At 38.7% G+C, this 24,111-nt stretch overlaps 1 protein-coding gene across 1 annotated transcript; it reads right to left on the bottom strand.

Moving 5' to 3' along the window:
* Window positions 1–1,177: 1,177 nt before the first annotated feature.
* OVCH2 (ovochymase 2) lies at window positions 1,178–19,983 on the bottom strand. Its single transcript, XM_065636569.1, has 21 exons — window positions 19,887–19,983; window positions 17,422–17,531; window positions 16,653–16,744; window positions 15,334–15,506; window positions 14,229–14,324; window positions 13,687–13,838; window positions 12,816–13,011; window positions 11,279–11,302; window positions 9,820–9,910; window positions 9,538–9,671; window positions 8,980–9,120; window positions 7,843–7,973; window positions 7,355–7,448; window positions 6,395–6,526; window positions 5,913–5,990; window positions 5,080–5,266; window positions 3,492–3,561; window positions 2,733–2,928; window positions 2,103–2,254; window positions 1,616–1,784; window positions 1,178–1,200 (listed from the first exon to the last, which is right to left on the bottom strand). Exons 1-21 carry the CDS (start codon window positions 19,975–19,977, stop codon window positions 1,178–1,180), a joined length of 2,532 nt encoding a protein of 843 aa, XP_065492641.1. The 5' UTR covers window positions 19,978–19,983.
* Window positions 19,984–24,111: the final 4,128 nt, after the last annotated feature.

Raw genomic sequence — 24,111 nt, 5'->3', positions numbered from 1 at the left:
TAGTCCTTCCACTGTGAAGTATTTTCATAGTTTCACAGAAAGCTCATGCTCTAGATTATTTTGTGGGCTTTTCCCTAAAACTTTACAGGGAACACAAGAAACTGGTGAAGAACATTTACTATATTCATTTGGGAATAAAGACAGAGCTATTCTTTGTTTCCCCAGCTACAGAATAAAATTATATCTTTAAAAAAAATCAGAAGTTCTACAATAACGTCATCAAAAAAGTAGGGTTACTGGCATCAGATGCATGGATGGGAAACACATTTCTAAAATTTTTGCCATTAATATCAACAGAAAAAAAAAAGTGATCTTACTTCCTTTCCACTTATTTTATAGATCACTGAGTTAAAGAAGGTTTATACTTGCGTTACCTATGGTACTATGATACTGATCTAGTTTCTAAACACTAAGCCTGTGCACAAAACATTCTGCAAAGCTAGTTGGAGCCTGCTGTCACAATTTCTTGTGTAAGCAGCCATTTGAGCATTAAACAAACTGCTATTTACAAGAAAATGTGCTCAGTTTGCAGCGTGTGGATTACACAGTGCCTTTTTAATTATATGTATAGATTAATTAGGATAGCTGTCAGTTCTTGCGTGGTGCCAAAGGCCCTTGGCCTGTAACACTTGTCTTTACAAACACTTCTTTCTGTTTAAATGACAGTCAATTTGTTTAAATAGGAACGACTATATTAAGAATATCCTTTTCCCAGCAATTGGATTGATTCACATCACTAATTACTAGACAATGTTCTTCTGCTCCTCCCAGAGCCAAGGGTAACACTCCCATGGACCTGAATGGACAGATGGCTGACTGCTCCTTCCACTTATTTAATCTCATTTCTACAGTATTTTTATGCTTTCCAATACTACATTCAAGGACATACTTGGCATATGGTATATAGTGGTTTATTTTCCCCCTCAACCCTTGTAAGATACATTATCAGAGTGTCAGGAGCCTGCAAATAACTTGTGTCTTTGCCAAGCACACAGGTCTAAAGCCAAAGCCTCAATTTGGGTAAATCAGCAATAAATTCACCAGGGTAAGTATCAGCTACTTTGGAATCTGTTCACCAATCATGAACTAACACAGTCTCATCAAAATTTGCTTTTCACGACATTCATGATTTGGAAGTGTTTTACAGTGTCATCCACCAGAACTGCTCTTTCGATGGTCACACCATGAAAATGGGGATATCTACAAAAAGGAGAAAAAAAAATGGGGTAAACGTTGCAAAAATCATCAACAAAGGCAGTCTGTAAACTTGCCAAAGTGGACTCAGCTGTCATATGTCAGTTCATGTGTCCCTACCCACTCCCAGCCCTGAAAAAGGAGGCTGAAAAGCAGCAGTACGAAAACCGTATTCATCAACATGAGAAATGCAATAGAGAGGGGAATAATAATACAGCCAGAAGAAAAAAGATTTTCAGAAGTGATTACTGATTCAGATTCATCTGTTTCTGGGCATTCAGCTAGGGGTATTTTAAACAGCTAAGTATTTGGGAAGTGCTGGACACATAAATATAAAAACAGCACCCTGGAAAAGACCTCAAACTAAGCATCTAGCAATAGCAAAAGGATTTATTTAATTGGGGGTTTTTTTCATACATACCACTACTATTAACACTCTGCTTGATCCAGTCAACAAAAGCACCAACATTTGTGTATACTCCTGGGTAGTTCTTCCTTCCGCATCCCAAGCCCCAGCTTGTGATTCCACGAAGGGTGTAAAATCCCGAGTTATCTTCTGAAGGACAAACTAATGGGCCACCAGAATCACCCTGGACAAAGACAAAGGAATCTTGTGGTGCACAAACATCACTTCTTGTTTTTAAAATAACAGTTCAGCTACAAGAGGTACCAGCTGCCTATGTATTTGGGCGTTACTGATTTTTAAAAGCAGAGAAATATTCTTGTTCAAGGGAAGTATCTCTTTTTTGCTATGTAATTAAAATCCTACTAGTAAGGAGTCTTTTGCTGTAAATCACCTATAGCCTTTTCCAAGAAAACAGCTTAGTGAGGTGTTAGCACTCCCCTTTTCAGAACCCATCTAGCCCTGCCCCAAGTGTCAGAAGGCAAAGGTGATATGAGCAACTTACTGTGCAGGAGTCCTTGCCTTCTTCCAGAGGGAATCCAGCACAGATCATCCTCTGGGTCACTTTACTGGGAAGATTTATGTAATAGCTCTGACACATGTCAAGCACTAGGATGGGTGCTTCCAGCTGATGCAATTTTTTCCCCTTTCCTCTGTCTTGAAGCAGAAGACATCTCAGAAACTAGCAGAGGCATGAATAAGTGATTCCAGAAAGATTTACTCCTCCCCCTTTCAAATGGTCTCAGTCTAAATTATGTGATTTCTTTCCTCCCATCCATTTTGCTGCATGTCTAACTGATCTTACACAAGTGAAAACTTTTTAACACATTTGTTCTCCAGGAACTAATGTATAGAATCATAGAATAACTTTGGTCGGAAAAGACCTTTAAGATCGGGTCCAACCATTAACGTAACACTGCCAAGTCCACCTCTAAACCATGTATGTCCCTAAGTTCCACATCTGCACGTCTTTTAAACACCTCCAGGGATGGTGACTCAACTGCTTCCCTGAGCAGCCTGTTCCAGTGCCTGACAACCCTTTCCGTGAAGACAGAATGAATGTCACAACACAGAACGCAGCATTTAAAACACAGCTACAGCATGCTTAGCCTTCCAAATGGCAAAGACTGCATACCTCCTTCATGTGCACCCCATCCTGTGACCACGCACACGCTCGAGGGCTGAACCACCTCCTCCCTGGCAGGGAGGCACACCGGGCGCACGTAGTGGTTGAATTCTAAGGGCTTGACCAGTTGCAGTAAGGCAATATCAGAGTCCATAGTAGTCTTGTTAAAACTTGGATGTATGATATACTGTTTCACTGACCTTTTCTAGGAAAGCAAGGACATTGACATTTTCTAACTTAGGAATGTCAATATTTACATCACTTTGGTTTTATAAAATTTTCAGGGCTTATGTGAGAAGCCTGAAGAGGAAGAAACACTTGAAAGCAGCTGATCAAGTCACAAGCTTTCTTATATTAACAGGCCAAGATTATGCCTCTGTACATGGATCAGAGAACATGCATGAAACTCCATCCAGCAAGTGTAGGAAGAGCGTCTTGGAAAAACATTTGTCCAGTCTGGGCAAAGTGGAAAGTTGTGCCCCAAATATTTCTGCTTTGGTAATAGTCATCAGGGAATTTAGAGACAACACACTCCTCAACTCCCACATTCTCCAGGATACTGAGCTTTGGAGTTCATGACTGGTGAAGGCACAGGTCTGTGCTGATACAATTTCTCTGTCACTCAAAAGCTCTTGTGTAAATGCAGATCAAGGTCAGCATGCAGGCTATTAGATTGCTGCATCATGAACAATTTGGGAGATGCATTTACATTGAAAACTGTTTTGCAAGATTGATTTATATGTTATTATTAAGCAGAACTTACAGTACCTGTCTGTATTCTTGGTCTGTGAGATCATGAATTCCTGTTACCACCATCCATAAGTCTCTGTATACTTCTCTAAAAAGAAAAAAAAAAAAAAAGGTAAGTACATTCTCAGGCTGGTATGACAGCATTCTTGCATTCTTCAGACCTGTGAATCTTAAAACGTCCCCCACCCAAAATAGATGCAAGAGCCCTACATATTCCTAGGCCTCCTGAGGCCCATACTCCCATACAAATCTATGGAAATCTTCCCATTGTCTTCTATGAAATATTCCCATGATGAGGCAGCAGGATCTCTCAAACACAGAGCAGACTGAGAGATTGTTCATTTTTACAAGGACTGAGGGTGCCTGATGCAGAACACGAGGTCTGCATGGTCCACATCATCCAGGGACAGTGCTGGTCCCTGCCTTCTTAATGAAAACAAAAATGGGTGACATCAAAAACATAACTACCCATCAAATTATATGAAGAAATGCAACAGAAACATTTGATTTTACCCTTCAGTTTCTTAACCAAACTTTCTCACTGCCTGAGAACTTGTCATAACTCCCTGATGAAATTAGTTGTGTAGAATCATTTATCCACGTATGCAAATTCTGATGTGATAGCAATGTGCAATAGAGAATTCCTCTCTAGTTCAGCTCTTAAAGCAGTGCCTTCAACACAGCACAACAATGCTCCTGACATAAATTTGCAAACTGATATTTAGAAATTCAGAAGCACAAAGTCCAAAATGCAAAACAGCATTTGCATTTCAGATCTCCAGTTTTGTGGGGGTGGGCAAGAGAGTCAAAGAAATCGATAATACAGATGTCTAGGCATCTTTGGCATTCAGGGCTTTTGAAAACTTACCCTCATTTTCAAGTAATTGCAACTTTATTTGAAAACAGGACAAAAAATACTTTTATCACAGCAATCTCAGGAGGATTTTGAAAATATATTTTAATGACCCAAGGTACGTGAATTTTAAATTAATGTCTTTGTGATTAATTTGAAATTCAAACCAGTCGGGTAGTGTTCAGCCCAACAGATGAATAAACAAATCGCATTTTGGAAAGTATTTTAAAGAGTCTGAAAGTCACACAGACTATCCTTTTGACTCCTCTTAATAAAGACAGAACATTTTCCATGTAATCTGATTTAACAGATTGACAGGTTATTGATAAGGGAATGGCATCAACCCTGTGCACAAAAGCCTCCTCTATGTCCTCCAAAACCTACAAAAATTCAATAATTTTTAGATTTTTTGATAGGTTGAGTCTATCCAGATGAAAACATGCTCTGTAAATAACCCAAATACAAAGAAGTTGCCTAAGAGTGATGGATGACAAGGGGCATATTATCTTGTAATCTTTTCTGAAAACTGATCTGAATAAAAACCAAGCCTACAGAAGTAGGCTCCTTGCTTCCTTAGTAGCCACTCTAGTCCTAGTATATGTGTGTAGAGCAAAAGGATCCTATGCTAGTGTGAGCTTCAAGTAGGTGGTAACTGAAACTGTGCCAGCCACCCTGGGCAGAACCACCACACTGCAGAGACGCATGGTGCAAATACAGAAGTTCCCAGGGAAGGGTTCATCCCCGTGTACTTACTTAGAATTAAAGCAGTGAGCAGCTGTGACAACCCATTCTTTGGCAAGAACTGCTCCTCCACAGATATGCTGATCTGAAATTTGTACACTGACCTGCCAAGGCCATGAGTACGGTACAGCTTCTTCACCTCCAATTATCCTACTGAAGATGAACCTTGGCTGATTTGAAGGCATTCCACAAATATCATCTGAAACAGAAAGCACTGCTGTCTCAAGAAGTCTTTAGAGGTTAAGATTCGGAGAAGCAAAGAACAGTCCATTTAAAAGCTACCCCACAGCTTCTGAAGCTTCCCTCCTCCCCTTTTTTTCAAAAACTTTCAACTTCCTTCACTACAAAGGATCTAAATGTTTAGAGGTCGCATGAGGAGATGATCTGAGCCAAAACAGAGCTTCCAAGATGAAAGCAACTGCTTACCTTCAAAAGTTTTAGCCTCAAATCTACAATGAATATGGACTCATCCCATTCTCCATAAAGTACTGGAGGGAAAAAGGGAAGTTCTAAAATATTGTTGATTATTTTCAAGTATCCTCTACTCTTTGCAACTATTTTCACCAAAGCCAGTAGGTGTAAACTGACAATACAAGCTGAAATAATGTCATTGCATTGCTGTGAATGACTTAACATGATGAAGGAAACAAGAAAAAATAGGTTCTGCTATTCTGAAGCCAAAGTGTAGAAGTGTTACCATTCATCTTTTTGTTTCCTCAAAATATCATAATGAAAAATTCTGGGACAACTGCATCCATTACATATTTGGAGAAAACACGATTTAAATTATAGTCCAAAAGGTACTCCCTATGCCCATGAAGAAAATATAACTTGTGTTGGCTTACCTGTTGTAACTTGTGTTTCTTCTTCAGTCATATCCATGTCTTCAAATTCTTCACTAGTTGAATCAAAAGTATCTAAATCTAATAAAAGAAAATAGCAAATGTATTAGCAGGCTGTCTTGAGTGATAGTTTCATTACAAAATGACTTTTATTTCCTTTATTAAAATTTTTGTAGAAGTAAATTTCTACAGTAGGGACTTGTGCTATTACTTCTTCATGTCACAGCAAAGTGCCATTTAAAACGCACCAAAATACTCTTAAACAAAATAAAACTCTGACTTTTGGATAGATTCATTGTTTCTCTTCACCCACTCAATAGGCCCTTTGTTTAATGCCTTAATAGGTTCACAATACTACTTTTCTTCACTGAAAAAAAAAATGTTAGATTACAATCTCCTAGAGTAAAATAATTCTGAATAGCCAGATTCACTGAAGAGCCCATTGTGCTGCCCCAAGAGGCAGTTTCCCAAGTTACTTCTATTACCTGCTACATGAATAAAAGAGATCATGGCTCTGAATCCACCAAAGGTCTCTGTCTCATCAGAGTGAAAGACAACCAGCATCATAGCAGAGGAGCTTAGAACAGGTGCTGGTAGGGCAAATCCACAAGACTTAGCTGAAGATGAGAAAGCAGACATTCACTGCAGATTAACATGTACATGTTCATCCTTATCTCTTTCAGCAGTAGGTACTTATATTCTGTGTATTCCAGCTCTCACACAGAGGGGTAAAAAATAACTATGCACAAGAGAGGAGTAGAGATAAGTGGACTGAGGCTAAAGGACTGTTCTACTATTCCTGTCAGTCTGTCTTTGTTCAGTAATTATAAAAACATAGAGACTCTTGCATTATTTCACAGAAGCTGATTGCAGCACTGTTGTTCATAGGTTGCCATTACATATAGAATGCACTGGAAACCTGATTTTCCCTTGTTAGTGTTTCAATACCAGCATCTGCTGGTGCCGATATAAGCACCAGCATCAGGCAAGTGCTGAAATCAGCTGCCAGTGACAGGTCTTCCTCTCATCCAATGTAAGCCAGGGGAATCTCCAGCAAGGTGGCAAGAGCTACAGGAATGCTCATCTGGAGTGAAGAAAAACTGGACTCTGAAAAGGAGACTTATTGGGTGCTTTCTGTGTCTGATCATTACTATAAAACCAAATTATTATTCATGAAGTCAGCACTGAATTTCATACAGAATTTCAATACACAAAACTGCTCTGTTCAATGTGGTTTTGCCTCTGTAAATGAAACAGAAGCAGAAATACAGTGCATTGATGACGACTGTGATTCTGTGAAATATTTTTCAAGGTACTGAAACTAGTACCTAGAACATCGCCTGAGACTCTAGAGCCAAACTTGATTTAGACTGTAAAACAGGGCAAGTGAAAGTCGTAAAAGAAACAGGCCATCCCCAAAATATGTCAAAAACCAAAAGTCAGACCAATTTCCTCCTCTTTTCCCACATCTTCATATACAGTCACAGCATCATAAGAGCAATCTTCACTCTCTTCTACTTCAAAAGACTGGTATGTAAGCTTTAAAAAAAAATGAAAAAGTGAACCTTGTTGTTAAATTCACACAGAAAAAAAATCAAACATCTATAATAGGGTCTTTAGTATTCTCAAGAATTCCTTTAGGGTTTGGTTTCTGTGACATTCAGACCTCTCACAGGTGATACATAGCATACTACATTTGTTAGAAGAATCTGTCATGATAAAATTTAAACCAGGAAATCCTGTTTTACTATAACCTAAAGGAGAAATCAAAACCCATCTGGCTTTTGGGATGGGCAGTGATTTCTCTTAACCGCATCCAGCAGCATTATTCAAGCTTATGTTTCTTGATCTTGCTTTTCCTTAGCTGCACAATTTCTTGTTAACCCAATGGTGCCTACATCCACTCTGTAGGCACAGGAGGCTCATACTATACCTTGATTACATGGTTCTCTGGTGCACAAATAATCCATTGACAGTCTGCCATGTTGCTGTAGTGCTCTGGATAGTGCATACTTTGCAACATTCCTTCTTCAAAAAGGACAGCTAAGGACTCACAGCCAGAATCTGGAAATCCAAGAAAACAAGTGGAGACACTGTGATTTCCTATTAAATCATTCATTTAAAAATAAAATAAATAAAATCAAATATCCAGAAAAGCTCTTGTGGCGTTTTCACACAGCTGAGAAAGAGGACAGGACAAAAGCAGCAAGCCAAATATTTCTGTTTGAAAAAGATGCAAGGAAAATTTTAATCTGTTCCCAGGCAGAAGTGCAATTCAAGCCATGACTCCAGCCTTCCCCTTTGGCTAGAGGCAGAGCAGGCAGGCACAGGTACCTGTGTGGGGTGACAGGAGAGCAGAACACAGCCATGACAGAAGAACATTTGCCAACTCTATTTGAAGAGGAAAGCGGAGACATAAAACACAACCAGAGGACATGTCTTCCTGATGGGCTACGCAGTGGCACGGCCCTTCAGAGCAGATTCCTCCCTACACTCTGCCCTTACACTCTGCAAAGGAAAGAAACCGGCTGGAAAAGCTGCAGAAAGAGGAACAACACGTGTCTGTCTGAAACGGGATTGTCCAGACTCAGCAGATGCCCCTTGGGCCTGCTCCCTTGTGAGGGTGAACTGCTCTACCCAGCAAAACTGAAAGCAATTCTCCGCGACATTTATCTCTGCATTAGCTGCCTCCCTCAGGGCCTCTCCACGAAAGCCTGCTTGGGACTAGCAAAGCAGCTTTCATCTGGAAATTCTGCTCATTTGACTAATCGTATTAATGGGGTTCTAAAACATTCTGGAAGTGGAAGGAAATGAGATCTTGCATTAAGTGGATGCAGAAGAGACAAAGTTAAAGGAGGGCTTCTCTCAAGAGCATCTATCCTATCTCTTTCTGGCATCCCAGTTTCTCCACCATGTCACGTGGCAGGCTAACCACACTTACCTTGTTCATAATATCATCTGCATAGAAATAATATCATAGGACCATCCTCTGATTTATTCTCTCTTGAAATTTTTTTTTCAGGTCACCACACAAGAGTGCAGACAGGTATATTACTAGATTTAGACTTACCAGGAAGAATATCTGGTGTAAGAGCTCTGTAGGTCATGGAAAAACCAGTTCCATAATCCTTGTTGTCAGAAACAAATTTCAGCCTTACACTATTGGAGCCAATCAAAATAGGTAAAGGAAGACCTCCTCCACAGAATTTCCCTGAAATACAATATTAGAGAATAATCACTGTTTAAAGTCTTCAGTCACTTGAAAAACTTGCATGTACCCTTTTTAGTACTCAGCTATTAAAATTTTAGGATGAAAAGGAAATTGCCTCTTCATTCATCTACATTCCCCATCAATCCTTTAGTCCACATAGATGCATACTATTAAAAATAGAAAAACCTTGACACCAGAATGTCATATGCTGACACAGTTCCCTGCCCAGCATTTCCCATTTTTTTTCTCCTCCCATACTGTTTGTCTTTTATTTTAGATCATATGTCACAATGTATTCATCATGAAAATATAGGTAAAACATAATCAACTGCAATGTCTTCAATTTGGTATACTTGCTGTTAGAATGAAAGCATACATGGACAGATTATTTCAAAGAATAAGGGGACGGCAACTCACCAACAAGTCTGTCGCCTTTTGAATAGACTGATAAAGAATCATAGTCACAAAATGTTTCTGACTCTATATCAAAGTGGGAAAAACGAAGCAATATATAATTCCCTTCTGGTACAAATAGAGTCCATACGCACAATCTGGAACAAAAAATTAGTTCCTGTTCACAAAACTGGGAAGAAAAAAAAAAAAACCACACAAACAAAACGAAAAAAAACCCCACACCACCAAAACCTACACCAGTAGAGGGAATAGCTTCTGAGGAAAGACTGTGTTTTGTTTACTTACTGGTGGTTTTGATAGAACTGTTTGGGACTTCCAGGAAAATTTAATTGTCCTTCACTGTCAGGGAGTTTGCCATCCTGAACGCTACAAAATGCTGCATTGTAGAGTTAAAACAAAATAGAAGGAATCAGGTTTGACGCAAAAGCAATCATCCGTTCTACCAAAAAGCTCGAACATCTAGAGGATCTTGCGAGACTCAAGACTGCTTAGCTCTACCTTGTTTCTGCTGGCAGACTGATGCTGGGTCTTCTCCTCTCTTTCATTTGGAATTATGGTAAGTCAGTTTTAAAACAGGTAATTTGGGAGCGAAAAAGAAGCACCGTAATATCATATTTTATTGTAAAAATGGCAGCGCTTGCTTTTACCTTAAATAAATTATTTATTCAATGAGGATTTCAGTATAAATATTTTTCAGGGAGGAAAAACACATACCTCAGGACATAAGAAAAGTGTTAATTGCAGCCCATTTGTAATAACGTCCTTAGCTATGTTGCAGCAGGAGACTTTTGCAAGAATAAAATATGGTATTAAAGGCACTTTAACAGAATGAGCAGCAGCTTTCCTCTCCAGATGAGTGTTGCTAGAAACACAATTACTTACAGAAATCATCTCCTCTTGCCTTTCCTTCGCCTTGCAAGGTAAGGCAGTAAGACACTTATCAATAACTATGTACATTAAAACATATTTAAGGAATCATGTTCTTATAAGACTACCTTACCAGAAGCGTCTTAGGAAGACCAGTAAAAAATTTCAAAAAGACACAAACAGCACTTAAATACCCAGTTCTCACTGGCCACAGCAAGTCTATACAAACCATGAGCCCAAGCTCGTTTATCATCTGAAAAATCTCACCGTAGATTAGCAAAATTAAAATTTTAAGACCTAGTTCACAGGAGTTGTTTCTAGTGTCTTTATGTGAACTTGTGCCTAGATGAACAGTGTCCAACAGGAACATAAATACGGCAGAATCAAAGACTTTCATTTTAAAACGTGTTACATTTGGGGTTGGGTTTCGTGATGGGGCTTGCATTTTATTCATAGAAATCATCATCAGACAAGCAGATAGATTCATCATAGACTGTGCAAAAATACTACTAATTTACCTTATACTTTCTATTTAGAATCTATATTTTTATACAGAATCAACTTCACTAACTAGATTTCATGCATTGCTTGAGGTTGCGTTCTACATTTTTTCCAATAATTTTATTTGCATTTCAGTAAAATATGGCTTTATATATGTAGATGTCTTAAGGCTAATTTCTTTTTGAAGTCACTAGTACATGAGTACAACCCTACATAAGTAATTTTTTTTTTTAAACAGAGCCATGAGGAAAAAAGTATATATCTAAAGAATACATTTTAAAGTGCTTCTTCGCTCCTTCGTAGATTATATATTAGACTATTTTGGGGGTCTTTTTATGCTCTATTACAGAAGATTCTGAAAAATTACTGTACTTACCTGTGGAGCTTTTCATTTTCAGATCTAATAAGGAGGGATAGGGAAGGGGATGGAAAAGAAGAATAAATTACTGTAGTTTCATAATCACAGTGTTGGCTTCATTTTTATCCCTGTGAAATGGTAATTTTAGACAGCTAGCACTGAGGCAGATTGAAATGCTTCTTGAGGACATAGTGCCTACAATAAACTAGGCGTAGCATTAAACCAAAATTGCAAGTTTAGGCAATGCTGACTTTGGAATAAACAACTCTGGAGTAGCCACTTCTAGAATTAATCACATATTGACAGGCCACTGCTCAGTCTGAGCAGCACAGTACTCTCCTCCTGCGTACTTGTTGAGTAAATACTATACATTTCAGGTATGGGCAGCAGAATCCAACTGCTGGCATCACATTAGGGACACAGAGACATTAAGCCTGACAGCAATTAGAGTCAAGATCTTTTGCACCAGTGTGACAGTATATAAAAAAAAAAAAGCAAGCAAAACCTACAGTAATGCAATTGAGAATTCTGTTTTCACTTTACCTATTAAATCGCTTTTTAGGTTCACTGGAGCCAACACACTTTAATTACGGCAATAGCTAATCACATTATTTTTTCCTGATAATAAAATGGGCCAACTAGTACATTTTTAAGAAAAATACTGTCTCTTTTTTTTTTTTAAATTGAAAACCAAAATATTTTTCAGAAGCTAAACCCTTTTCATTTTTCTCCAACATTATGAGGGTTTCTTTTTTCAATCACCAGTTGGAGCTGGTTTATAATGGGAAAGTTTGGGGTTTTTTTCCCTTGCAATTTTTTTTTTTTATCATTGACTAGCAAAACCTCTTAACACCCCCCTCATTTTTTTCAGTTCTCTGCGTAAATTTTAACGCAGTCTCCAATACTTTTTAATGAAAATAGCCCAAACTGGAAGAAAACACTAATTCAGTTTCTTAAAGCTCTGAGTGAAGTTCACCCTTGGACAGACTGTCACTTATATGTCCAGCTCCATGTCTTTGGAAGTGATGGATAATTTTCAAGCTGTTCCCCTGCACAGAGGGCACATGTAGCCTTTTGGGCAGAGTAAGCAAAAAACACTCTGAGAACATGAGTTTTCCCCATGCAGTCAAATGCCTGATCCAACTCATTTTAGCTGAGAAAAATGACAAGTGACTTTGAAGAGCTGTGTATAGAATTTCAGACACTTTCAACAGGTGAATTTCCACTTAAAAAGAAAAATACCAGGCTAACTGGCTAGCTGGATTAAAGGACCATTCTTAAAAATATACATATATATATATACACACACACATACAGTCCAAGCAGGAGACAAAGTGGAAGAGAAGCAAACATTTACAATGTTCTCAACTTGTTTTTGGCAACTGCCAATCAGTACCATATATTTAAAGCATCATGAAATGCTGTAGTGCTTTGACAGGAAAAATGAAGGAAAGGTAAGTGCTATATCTTGAAAAAGATAAAATTAAATGAAATATTATTATGAGACACGAGAGTTGTCAAAAGTGAGGGACACATTACTGTGGAGACTTAATACCAGCACTCATGTTCTCTTGAATCCAGGAAAGCACCGCACTGAGGTCTGTGAATATTCCGGGAGATCCTCTGGCGTAATGTTTCTTCTTCTCATTACTTTTCCAGCCACGAGCACATCCCATCCCCCAGGAGACCACCCCAGCCAGGGTCCAGGCACCATGCTTACGTTGGCACAGAAGAGGGCCTCCTGAGTCTCCCTGCAAAAAACAAGTACGAGCCTACAGCTTACCAAAGTGCATGCATACCACTGAGCAAGCCTTACAGGGTTTATTGTGTTCTCTTTTGTGTCATACTAACAAACCTGCAACATAGGGAATAGTAATTAAAAAAAAAAAAAAAAAGCTGTGAAGAAAGACACTTGGTTTTTTATTGTGTTTAGTCAGGACTGTCAAGAGGGGGAGAGAGAGACTAATTCCCTCATGGGTGCACATCTTGTGTGTTTTAACATGTAAAAAGGAGTGAGGAACTTTTTTTGTTGCCCCCATGACAAGGAACAGTGACTTAACCTTTATCTCACTTCCTTTCCTTAATGCAATCCAAGGAAATACTTTCTGCTTTGCTTCTTACAGTCTGAGCAACATTAACTAATTAATTTATCGAATGTTCTGAAGTTAGAAGGCCCTAAGAATTTTTGCACTGGGATACATTGCAAAAAATTGCTCTCAGGAACTTGTCACACAACTCATACAATAATTAAAATGGAATCATGTAATTAAGTGCATTGCCCTACACAGAAACTTCACAAGAATTCACAGATCAAATTAAATACAGTGCAAATATTGTGGTTTACAGTGTATTTATTCAGTTAGGTAGACAGAGCCTTGAGCTTCTGGGAAGCACTGGTAAGAACACAAGGCCTCTTTTCCACTGACCTGGCAGGCGTCTTTTCCTCCATCTGGAAACCCAGCACACATTATAGTGTCACCATGGATGGGTTTCTTTAAAGTTGATAATGCTCTCGAACACTCCTCACTGGTTAGGATTGGTAGATTGACTTCATGTAAGACCTGAGGCAATATTCCATCTGAAATACAAAAAGAAATTGTTCATAAGAAATGCTGAAAGGTGAACTTAATGTCACTGCTAATACACACACACAAAAGCGTTGTAAGCTCTCTCCAAGCCGTTTTATGGTTCCATAAACATCCAGTTTTGTGTACCTAAGCAGTTTTACTTGAATAAATTTCAAAATGTTTAAAAATTGACATACAGGTCTAGGTATTGTACCAATCCATTTTTAAGATAATTCACAGGTAGGCATGGAAGCCAGCAAAGATCCCATTTTAAATTACAGTTCTTACGACCAGTTGATGTTTTTTTTCTGGTTTTTCTATGACCTATGCAATCAAGCTCTTAGCTTCAGAAATAAGACACTGAAACATCTGAATGTCAAAGAACAACTTGAGTAGCTTACTCTCATATAAACGGCCCCAACCACAAGCAGTGCAGATGTATCCTGCTTCAAACTTTTCACCCGGATCAGGAAGACATGCTGGCAAAACTGAAGAACCTGCCACATGTGGACATGAATTTTATTGATAAGTATTTGAAAGAACAACAACAACAGCAGCTTCCTTTCTCAGTTAGTTTTTGTAAACTAAAAAGTATTGTCATTTTTGTGGCATCTGAAAAATTAATCTAGCATTTGAAAATTTATCTGTGCCACCACTTCATAGTGTTTTGGAATGAAAAAAGAAAGCCATGAGCACCACAAGCTTCAGCCCAGGCCTTGCCACTCAGCTTAAACTTAGCCGCTATCATGATCCAGATTTCCGCTAGGAAAAATAGTCGCTCACCTTTTCTGGTGGCAAAGAAAGAGCAACCTAGTGACATGACCTAGAGCTTTTGGAAGAGCAAAGTGCCGGGTGGACTCTCCTGTGCACCTCAATATTATTTAAAACTGATGTGAAGCAGCCTTCCAGAAAACCTGACCCTAAAAAGCTGGTGTACAGCTGAGACATGGCTGGCCCACAGGCCAGGGGCAGCAGCAGCCACTGTCCTCCCCTCGCCATCCCCCTTACAGACCTAGACGGATCACTCTGCAACAGCCGCAGATAAATAACCCCACGCTCCTTTCTGTGGTCTGCAGGAAGGGAAAAGATGGCAAAAGGCAGGGGGGTGTCAGCAAGGTACAGCCAGTACTGCGGTACGCTCCGAGCTCTGCTCTGCCTTTGGCTAGCTTTACTGCTCACCAGAAGCAGAAACCTCCACCCACATCTTAGATAAAAAATAAAAACTCCTACATGGTCAAATTTTGATCTCCTGCATGCAAAGAACCTTTTTCTCCAAGGGAGTACTAAGTCTGACGAAGATAATTTCATTCGACTGATACATTTTTCTGACTTACCTCAGATATTTTAAATAACTTCAGTTGCGAAATACTCTGGGGACTTTTAGTGGTATAATCTGACAGCTGGAAATGGGTTTAAACTGAGTTTCAAGACTTTTCACAGCATGTAGGAGAAACAAAGGCCTTACCTTCCCCACTGAAAAAAGATCACAGATAACTATGGCCTTACTGAAGTTGAAGGCTCCATCCAGCTTCAGGAGGGCAATGTCATAGTTCATTGGCCTTCTAGGGTCAAAGTTTGGATGCTTAATGACATATTTAACAGGGAGTGTCTGCTCACTATTCTCCCTGATCCTCAAATCATGGTCTCCTGCAGTGACATTCATATACTGGAGTCCATTCCTGTAGAATAAAAAAAAATAAAAGTTCAGCTACAGAATCTTCGAAACGAAAGGAAAAAACATAGTTGTTTTTAAGAAGAAAAAGTTATTACTAGTGATATCTAATACCTTTCATCTTCAGATTTACGCTCAATATGTACAGTCAGCAAGAGGTGAATATGCCCCACAGTAGGAATAGGGAGGTGAAAAGGACTGAGGAGAATGATTATTTAGCTACACTCCTGACTGTGGTTTGCTGGGCCGCTAAGGAACCAGGTCCTCTTACTGTGTTTAAAAATGTTCACTCACACTGCTTTTTGAAGGAGGAGGGAAGATTTGGATGAAGGAAAATACAGAAAAAAATAAGACCCCTTCTCTAGCATTCTCAGTTTATACCTTAAAACAACAGTGAAACCTGTTTTAAGGCTCCTAGTACCACATCAGATGTGCATCAAGGAAACACAAAAGCAACCATCATAAACTTTTTATTCTGCTTCAAATTTATTCACCAGACTTGAAGACTTACTTTTGTGTCAGGAGGCTTTATGTTGATTTAGATATTGCCTGTCCTTCCCTAGTTAATGTAAACTCTGCAGTTGTTGGATAATTTGACCAAGATGTGATCGAATACAATGCCAGCTACAGATCAAATTTATAATGCCAGGTGATCCATTAGTACAAAGATTGAGTATTAACTATAAGGGAATTAGAATTCAGTGAAGACATCACAGAACCAGGACTGAAACCTTCCATATAACACTTGCAGACTTCTTTTTTATTTTTAATTTTTTTTAGCACTAAGGCTGAAAATCATGAGCATGCAAGAGGTCAGTACTACATCCATTCGCCATTTAATTGCATATAACCTGCCAGTTGCTACCTCTGGAAAAAAACATTGCAGTCACCTGATAATTATAGTTAGGTACAGATTTTTACCCACACTTCCAAAATCAGTCTCCATCAACTCCTGTCAGTTTATTTTATTCTTAATTATTTCTGAGATGTTGAAAGGTTTCGTTTTTACTCTCTTTCCGTTAAAATACGGAAAATATGGGTAACAAATGAAAGTGTAGCACCTGTAAGAAGTTGCCATAAAAAGACGCTACAGCACCCACGGTTCAATGTTTTTCTGCACCTGCAGCCTGCTCCTGAAACACCACATCCATACCTGTCTAAGATGCAGTGAGCTGCCGTGACCACCCACTGAGCAGAAACAATGGTGCCCCCACAGAAATGCTTTTGCCTTCGTTTCAAGGAAACCTGCACATCACATAAAGAAGGTGTGTCAAATCAAGAGAACCTGTATATCTGCTCCGACTGCAGTTGAGGAAGAAAGGAGAGAGCACATGCACGTACTTTGTGAAGATTCACATAGCCAAAGAACATGCTGCTTTTCAAGCAAACACCCTTTCATGGCATTCTTATGGTCCTTGAATCTGAGAGATCCTAAACCTTGCTGATCCCCTCAGCTGTGACTTGGTACTTGGATAAAAGCAACATGCAGGTAATGAATGCCAAGACACTGAGGTACTCGGCACTCTGTAAACATTACTATTAATAGTTAGATGAGAATTTTCCCTTGCAGCTCACTGGGAGCACTGCAAATCCACCATGCCTGACAACAGTCGGGAGCAAGGGACGGTGTCCTTCGGTGTGCTTCTATTTGTGAGCAGTTTCACCCATGTCTCTTTACAATAGACTAATCTCCAGATGTTCTTTCAGAAGGAACGATAAACAAAACAATGGGTTTCTTAGAGAGCAGGACAGGTTCCGTGTCCTCTCTGACTGCTTCACTGCTTTTCATAAAAGCAGAGTGGAGCTCAACAATACACCACAAGTGTCAGTAAGCACAAAATGTACCTGTTTTCTTCTTTTGCCATTTCTAGGAAAAGTCAGGACTTTGTTCTGAAGATATAACCACATTTACTTGTGCAAACCTGCCATGGATGTGAGCCTTGTTTCACCTGGTTTCCCCCAACAATCCGAGTGAAAAGGTTAAAGTAACTCCATGGTTTTGTCTCTTGAACGTTCAGCCCACACTTAAAATCTGAGGAGTAAAAAGGGGACAAAAAAGAAATATTTAGTCTGGATTTAAATTTTTCTACTTTTTAGTACCACAGAATTGGAAGGCATAGCCTGGAGCAGAGGTCAGTGGCATCTCTCTGCCATGACGGGAACCTTATAATTCCTAACACAAACTGCCCAGATTAATTGGGCTAAGAAAAAGGCAATGTACTTTATTTTGCAGAAGTTCTCCAAATTAGCACTTTTTGGTTTTAATTGTATCACAAATATTAAATTTCACCTTCCATGAGCAAATACGTATGTGTACATATATTTATTAATATTCTCATTAGGTGCATGCTTCCTTGAACTTTCTGACGATTAACATTGTCTTTCAAGTAAGATTTGGAATTATTTGGGGACTCGACCACTGTTTCATCATGGCTTTCAGAAATCACTTTACACCCAGCATTTGTACTTAGAATATTTTTGACAAATGGAGTCAAAATGCACAATGTACAGACTTTGATGACCAACAACAGCAGCTTCATTTCTCCAGAAGATCTATTAGTGGGCCAACTTTGTTTCTTCTTAACTCACTATCATTATCATCTACTATGGCTAACTGAAGCTGATAATACTTATGTATTGGTAAAGGAGTATATTTCTAGAAACAAACAATTTTTTGTGATAATTACTGATTTAGTACTATTTTAAGACAGACAGGAGCAAAGTAACCAATTCTGCCAAGCAGCGCTATGTAATAGAAGAATTCTTTGCAGTGCACTTCCCAAACCCAACAGCAGGCACAATTTTTTTTTTTCTTAAAGCTGTACAAAAACTCATTGAAGCCAAACACATCTCTAAGACATTTTACTACAAATTCTGTTAAACACTAAATTGGGAAAAAATTAGCATCTGTAAACTTGGAACATTTTTGTTGTTGTTCTGGCAGACAGGTGGCTGTATCCAAAGGATGGAGGACCAATAATTGTATACGCTGCCTGGGAAGTGTGGAGTCCTCCAAACTGTAAAATGCAGCTTACAACACCTATAAAAAGGGGTTTGCAATCATCCTCAGGATTAGCACAGCTGATGCAAGTTATTAAAGTGTCACAATAATGCTGACGCAATGCTACTTACCCTAGCTTTTAAATAAAAAAGGCTTTCGATAGAAATGATCCAGTGCATTTATCTGGTTCTTTTCATTCTTTCCTAATTCTGACGGGACCCACTTTTTTCCCATGTACAAAGATACAGTGAGGAGACAGAGACAAAATTAAACAAAATAGGATTTACGTTTTACCAAATGGAATTTGGTACTGGCTAAATGGGCAAAAATATATAAATAAAATTTTAAATCAGATTCACAACTAAAACTTTCCTTTTTTCTTTCAGCATTAAGTCTTTTCTAACATATGCAAGGTTAGTTTAAAAATTACAAGTTAATATTGATATTAATATTATGCCAAACTTATCTATATTTTGACAAACTCTAAAATCTTCTGGTCTGTGACACTGATAAGCCCAAGAGGTTCCTGCCTGCTTTACAGACTCCTTCAGGACCAAAGTTGTTCGCTGGTCAGTTGAGAGATTTATATGTAAACTGCATTGCATCTGTCTGCACAGCAGGATGCTGAAGCGAGAGAAAGCCATTCTACAGAACCCTGTGCTTTGGGCTGCTTCAGTGAGCAGCTGGCTATGAGGATTTAGATACCAAAAGTGTTTTGACAGACAAAATAGAGTTTTTACAGTGAAAACAAGTGATCTGCAAAATTTAGGAAATCAAGCTGTAAATTTCCCTTTTTTACTACTGCAAATTTAAAATGGAAGCAAAATGGTTATGAAAATAGTCAGATCTGATTTCTTCCAGTTCACTATAAATCAGTAGATCTCCATGAAGGAAACAGGAACAATTGCAATTGTTAATTGTTCCAAAAAAACCCACCCAAAAACCACCACATTGAACTTTAAGATGGAAGACAGTGGAAGAAAGGACTTACTATACGTTGTTTACAGCCCATGGGTAACATGCTAAAACTTGCTGCAACTCTGAGAGTATTTAATTTTATTTATTTAATTATAAATCAGATTTATTTAATGCTATTCATTCTGAATCACCAAGGGATCAGACAAAAGCTTCACGAGAATTACTCATTGAAAGATAACTTTCAGTTACAGACTTGCATCCGAACAAAAGCAAAGAATGAAAACGAGACCAATTATTCCAATGCTACCTTGTGTCTAGGTCTACAAGGTCTCAGGGTCAAAAACTTTGGTGGTGAAACTGCTGCAGCTTCTTTATTTCAGCACTGCCTTCCAAGCTCATCACTGCCTAAGAACAAACCTGTTAGTACATAGAAAACTGTTAAAGCTGGATGTGAAATTTCCACCCTACCTTTCTGAAGAGCAGACGGTGCAGCATGGCACTCTGTAACACAAACTATCCCCATCAGGAGTAACTGCAGCTCACGGGGGGCGGTGCGCATCTTGGGGTGCTGAGTGACAGAGGGAAAACAAGGAAAGTGTTTACAGGGAGAAAGAAGCCCCAATTCTACAGTACGGGAGAACAGCAACTAATTGAAATAGAAGTTACTCATTAATCGAGCCATAAACCACTTACCTGCACTAATAAATTTTCAAATTTAATGGAGCACGATTCTTTTATAGGCCATTACTGAAGGCTTTGCTGTAAAATACTAGCTAAAATCCTCCCTAAAACTAGTTTTTTTCCAGCAAAATGACAACATGAAGTTACCATTGCTTGTTTTGCTAGCAACACTTACCCAGGCTGATCTAGACATTGAACACATATGAACAGAACATCAGCTGCAATTTGCCACGGCGATTTCTACAGCTTTTGAAGAGGCAATACTTTGTATTTCCTGCACACTTTATATTTAGCCAATTTTACAGACCTGAGAAACATATCAAATACCAAAAGTTTATCATTTTGTTGGCAGCATGCTCAGTGTTGTACAAGACAAAGACAGCTCTCTGCATCAAAGTGTCATTTTTTCAAAACAGCAGTGTTTACAACCCATTTTTTAAAGGCAACTGAGGAGGACAGGGCTCAGCTTTTAAAAAGTATTTCAGTATGGCTGCAATCAGCAGTGCCAGTTCCGAGTCACTTTGATGGCTGAGCTCCACTTCTAATAGCAATTTAAGTGCAAGCCTCTTAGAAGGCTATTCAAATCCTAAATAAGGAACACATTAGCAGTTATTATAAAGTAAAAGATTTCACAAAACAGAAAGCATAAGTTAAATTACCCTGCAAATTCACCGCTTAAAGCTTTTGTCTCACCAGTTCTAGCAAGTATTGCCTAACTTGGAAATGACTGAACAAAGTGGTAAATACAATTAAAACACTCTCCGAACTATCTTAAATTCATATGAAATCCAAAAGCATCTAATAAGACATTAGAGTCATCAAGAGAAGCAATAGATTTACTCTGGGTGACAGACGCTACAAGTCTCATTTGTACCAGAAAAGGCAAGGGATACTTATTCCTGGGAACAAAAAAATATTTACACAAGACAGGGAAAAAGGTAGGTGGTTTGGGGGCTTTTTTCTTAGCTTAGGAAGCCGAGGATCTCAACAACTTATCTCTTTGTAAAAAATAATTCAATATTTCCACCTTCGATATTCCCATACATAATTTTCAGATGGGAAATGCATCAAATTTGAAAACAGAAACATGGGGTAAACAACATATGCATGTTAATACAAATTTCAGCCTTGAACACCTTTATAGTCATCATTTATCAAATTTACATCTTTTCACAATGTCAACAGGTAAACACAAAATATATATTCTTTTAAAATAAGTTGCAACAGTAAACAAACAGTTTCTCTTTTTGTGGTTACCATCACAATGGAAAAGACTCACATTTTTAAATTCTGCTCAGGCTCCCAAAGAAAACAATGTTACACTCGAGCCATTAGCCCCAGTCTATTGAATATATTCTATTATTTGGACAAGGATCTCACAATGCCTCCCCGATCTACCATCAGTCAACATCCCAACAATCATTTATATATTTACTCAGTTCTAGGTTTTTGTTGTTCTTTTCCTCTGCCAGTCAGAGGATTAAAAATACACCAGTTTTTACTCTGAATAAGCAATTTCATAACAAACAACTGAATACAAACCCTGTCCTAGAAACTTTGAGTTGCAGTTGCTTTTTCTGTTACAAATATACAGAATTTCTGAAGACTGCAGTTTTCATCCTGGTCCTGTGGAGATCCCCAATTCTGCAGCTCCTGAACTTACGTCACCAATATTATTCCAGATCTAACCAAAAACTTTGAAGGCTGCTTTCCTTTGTTAATTCATTTGTATTTTGCAGGGATGAGACAAAAACCCCAAACCCCTAAAGGCAGTTCCATGTACAGTAGAGCTCTCTGATCACCCCTCACAATGACAGCGTTTGGAATGGTGCCATGAACACGATGATATAAAACCAAGAATAAACAATCTCTGCAGTGACAACTGACACTGCACAAGCTACATCTGTCACATTACTGATGAGAAACAGAAACATCCGGCCCACCGGCAAATGAAGAAACAATCAGCTCATTTCAAATTTACGCCAGAGAGGGAACACTTACTGTGCAGCAGCCAGAGAGGTCAGAAAGAAAAAGCACGGAAGGGCACGTTCTGTACAACCTGCTCCTTGTCTGGGATGGCAGAACAGACGTGCAGGCTTTCTCGTCCTACTATTCTTTGTTCTCCTCTTTTGCTACCTATTTATCTTTACCCTGTGTGCACACAGAGGCACGAATGACTTCACCTGCTTCCGCCACTGAGGAGCTGCTCCTGCTCCCAAAACTCGCGGCTTTGGCAGGCAGCGCCGCCAGCATCGCTCCTCAAAAGGCAGAGAAAGGTCAGATCTTACAGCTTGGTCTCCATCCACGCATGTGCTCTCAACCTCAATGCAGAGCTGGCTTCACACCCTGTTAGCATCTTGTGCCTTTGTAGCAGGAAAAACAAAGCCATTAAATCATTAACTGTCCAAAATGGCCTGATGCGTGTTTTAGCGGTAGTGCCAGTCCCTCACCCAAAAATACTGGTGCTGATCAATGCCCCTAAGTCTGGCCTGTCCTTTCTTTTGCTGTGCATGTGGAGAATAAAATGCTTGTAACTCCAAGTGTGCTTGATGCTGTAGAAATGTATACAGCTGCTCCTTCCTATTAAGTTATTAAAAAAATAAACATGCACACATACAAATAAGCTTAAGACCAAGAGAAAGTAGAGAATATAGAGAATATTTGTCATCAGAACCTTCCAGTATGGTTGCAATGTCCTTCTGTTCTATAAAAGGGGTCAAGGGGCTGGTGAGAAGGAACGTAGGCTGCTTTTCAGTGAAGGTTAGTGGACCAGAGATGGCCACACTGCACCATGTATAAAACCGCATTTTATTCTTGCTAGAAAAGCTGCTTTGTGTTGCTCCTCTTGTCTGACATGGAAGGTAGAAAATGTATTCATCTGATGATAACGTGAAGTGTAAGAGAAGGGGGAACAAGGAGCGAAGCACAGAAGGTGGAGAGGGTAAAACAAGCAGCAAATGCTGTTAGAAGATCAATAGAAAATACACACCTAAATTGGAGGGGTTTATTGTTGGCTTTGGTTGTGAGTTGGTTTTGGTTTTTTTCTTTAAAAAAAAAAAAAAAAAAAAAAAAAAAAAAAAAAAAGATGTGCTTTCAAGGGTCACTGATCACATCTGAATCATTTGCAAGGTCGCTGTTGGAAAACTGGAAAACCTATTAGCTCAATAAAACCAACAGTTTTATATTTTAAACAAGATAGAATGTCTTGAAACATTAAATTTCATAAATCTTATCATTCATGTATTACATTTATGAAACCAGCAGTTTTTAAATGAAAGCAGATTTAGTTTCAATAGGGACTAAATGTATCTATGTTTTGATAGTGGTGCACAAATTTTGATTTTTCCAAACTGATTTTTCACCACTTTTAGTCTACTGTAATTCCAATGACTTGATTCAAATTATGCCTGAGTTTGACATAATAAGAAAATAAAGTTTAATTCTCAAGATAGGCCCATTATTGCCTACCAAAATGAAAGAATATATTCAGATGCATATAACAGACCCTAAATAGCACCAACACAAAACTCGCTTCAACCTTAATATGCTTTAAACCCTCCCCACCTACCCACATTGATAAAAGCTAACTTTTCCTCCACGATTTTCAGTCAAAGCCTTCATGTTACTTCAAAGATCAATGTACTGAAAAGCTGAGGGAATTACCTCCTTGAAATTCTCCATTCCTAGAATGAAAACACTTCAACTCACAAACGTGTTTTTCCCTCTCTGCAGATACAGTCTCAGCGCAGAGCCGAACCAAGCTGTTCTGCCACGTTACACTGGGATTCACATGGCTGGGATTCACGTACTTTTTTAGACTGGTAAAGATCATTGATAAATTCACTTGGCCTCCTGCAAAAGATAAACCACAGAATTTCACCTCCATATTCCCACATAAATCCTAGTTAAACTAGTTTCATGATTTGGGATTATAGCTAGGTTTGGGTGAACATTGCAAAAAAAGTCTGCAAACTAAAATTTTGCAGTAATAATGCTCACGATGCTATCAATC

This window comes from Caloenas nicobarica, chromosome 5 (assembly GCF_036013445.1).
Source record: "Caloenas nicobarica isolate bCalNic1 chromosome 5, bCalNic1.hap1, whole genome shotgun sequence".
NCBI lineage: Eukaryota > Metazoa > Chordata > Aves > Columbiformes > Columbidae > Caloenas > Caloenas nicobarica.
The sequence above is the reverse complement of the archived record's forward strand: the minus strand, read 5'-3'. Positions and strand labels throughout refer to the sequence as shown.

Coding starts and splice junctions, on each gene's coding strand:
- OVCH2 (XM_065636569.1), bottom strand. CDS start 19,977: ATGCGCACCGCCCCCCGTGAGCTGCAGTTACTCCTGATGGGGATAGTT. Junction 5,991..6,394: donor CTCTTTTATTCATGTAGCAG/GTAATAGAAGTA, acceptor TTCTTTTATTAG/ATTTAGATACTTTTGATTCA. Junction 2,255..2,732: donor ATGGGGTGCACATGAAGGAG/GTATGCAGTCTT, acceptor TTCTGCTTCAAG/ACAGAGGAAAGGGGAAAAAA.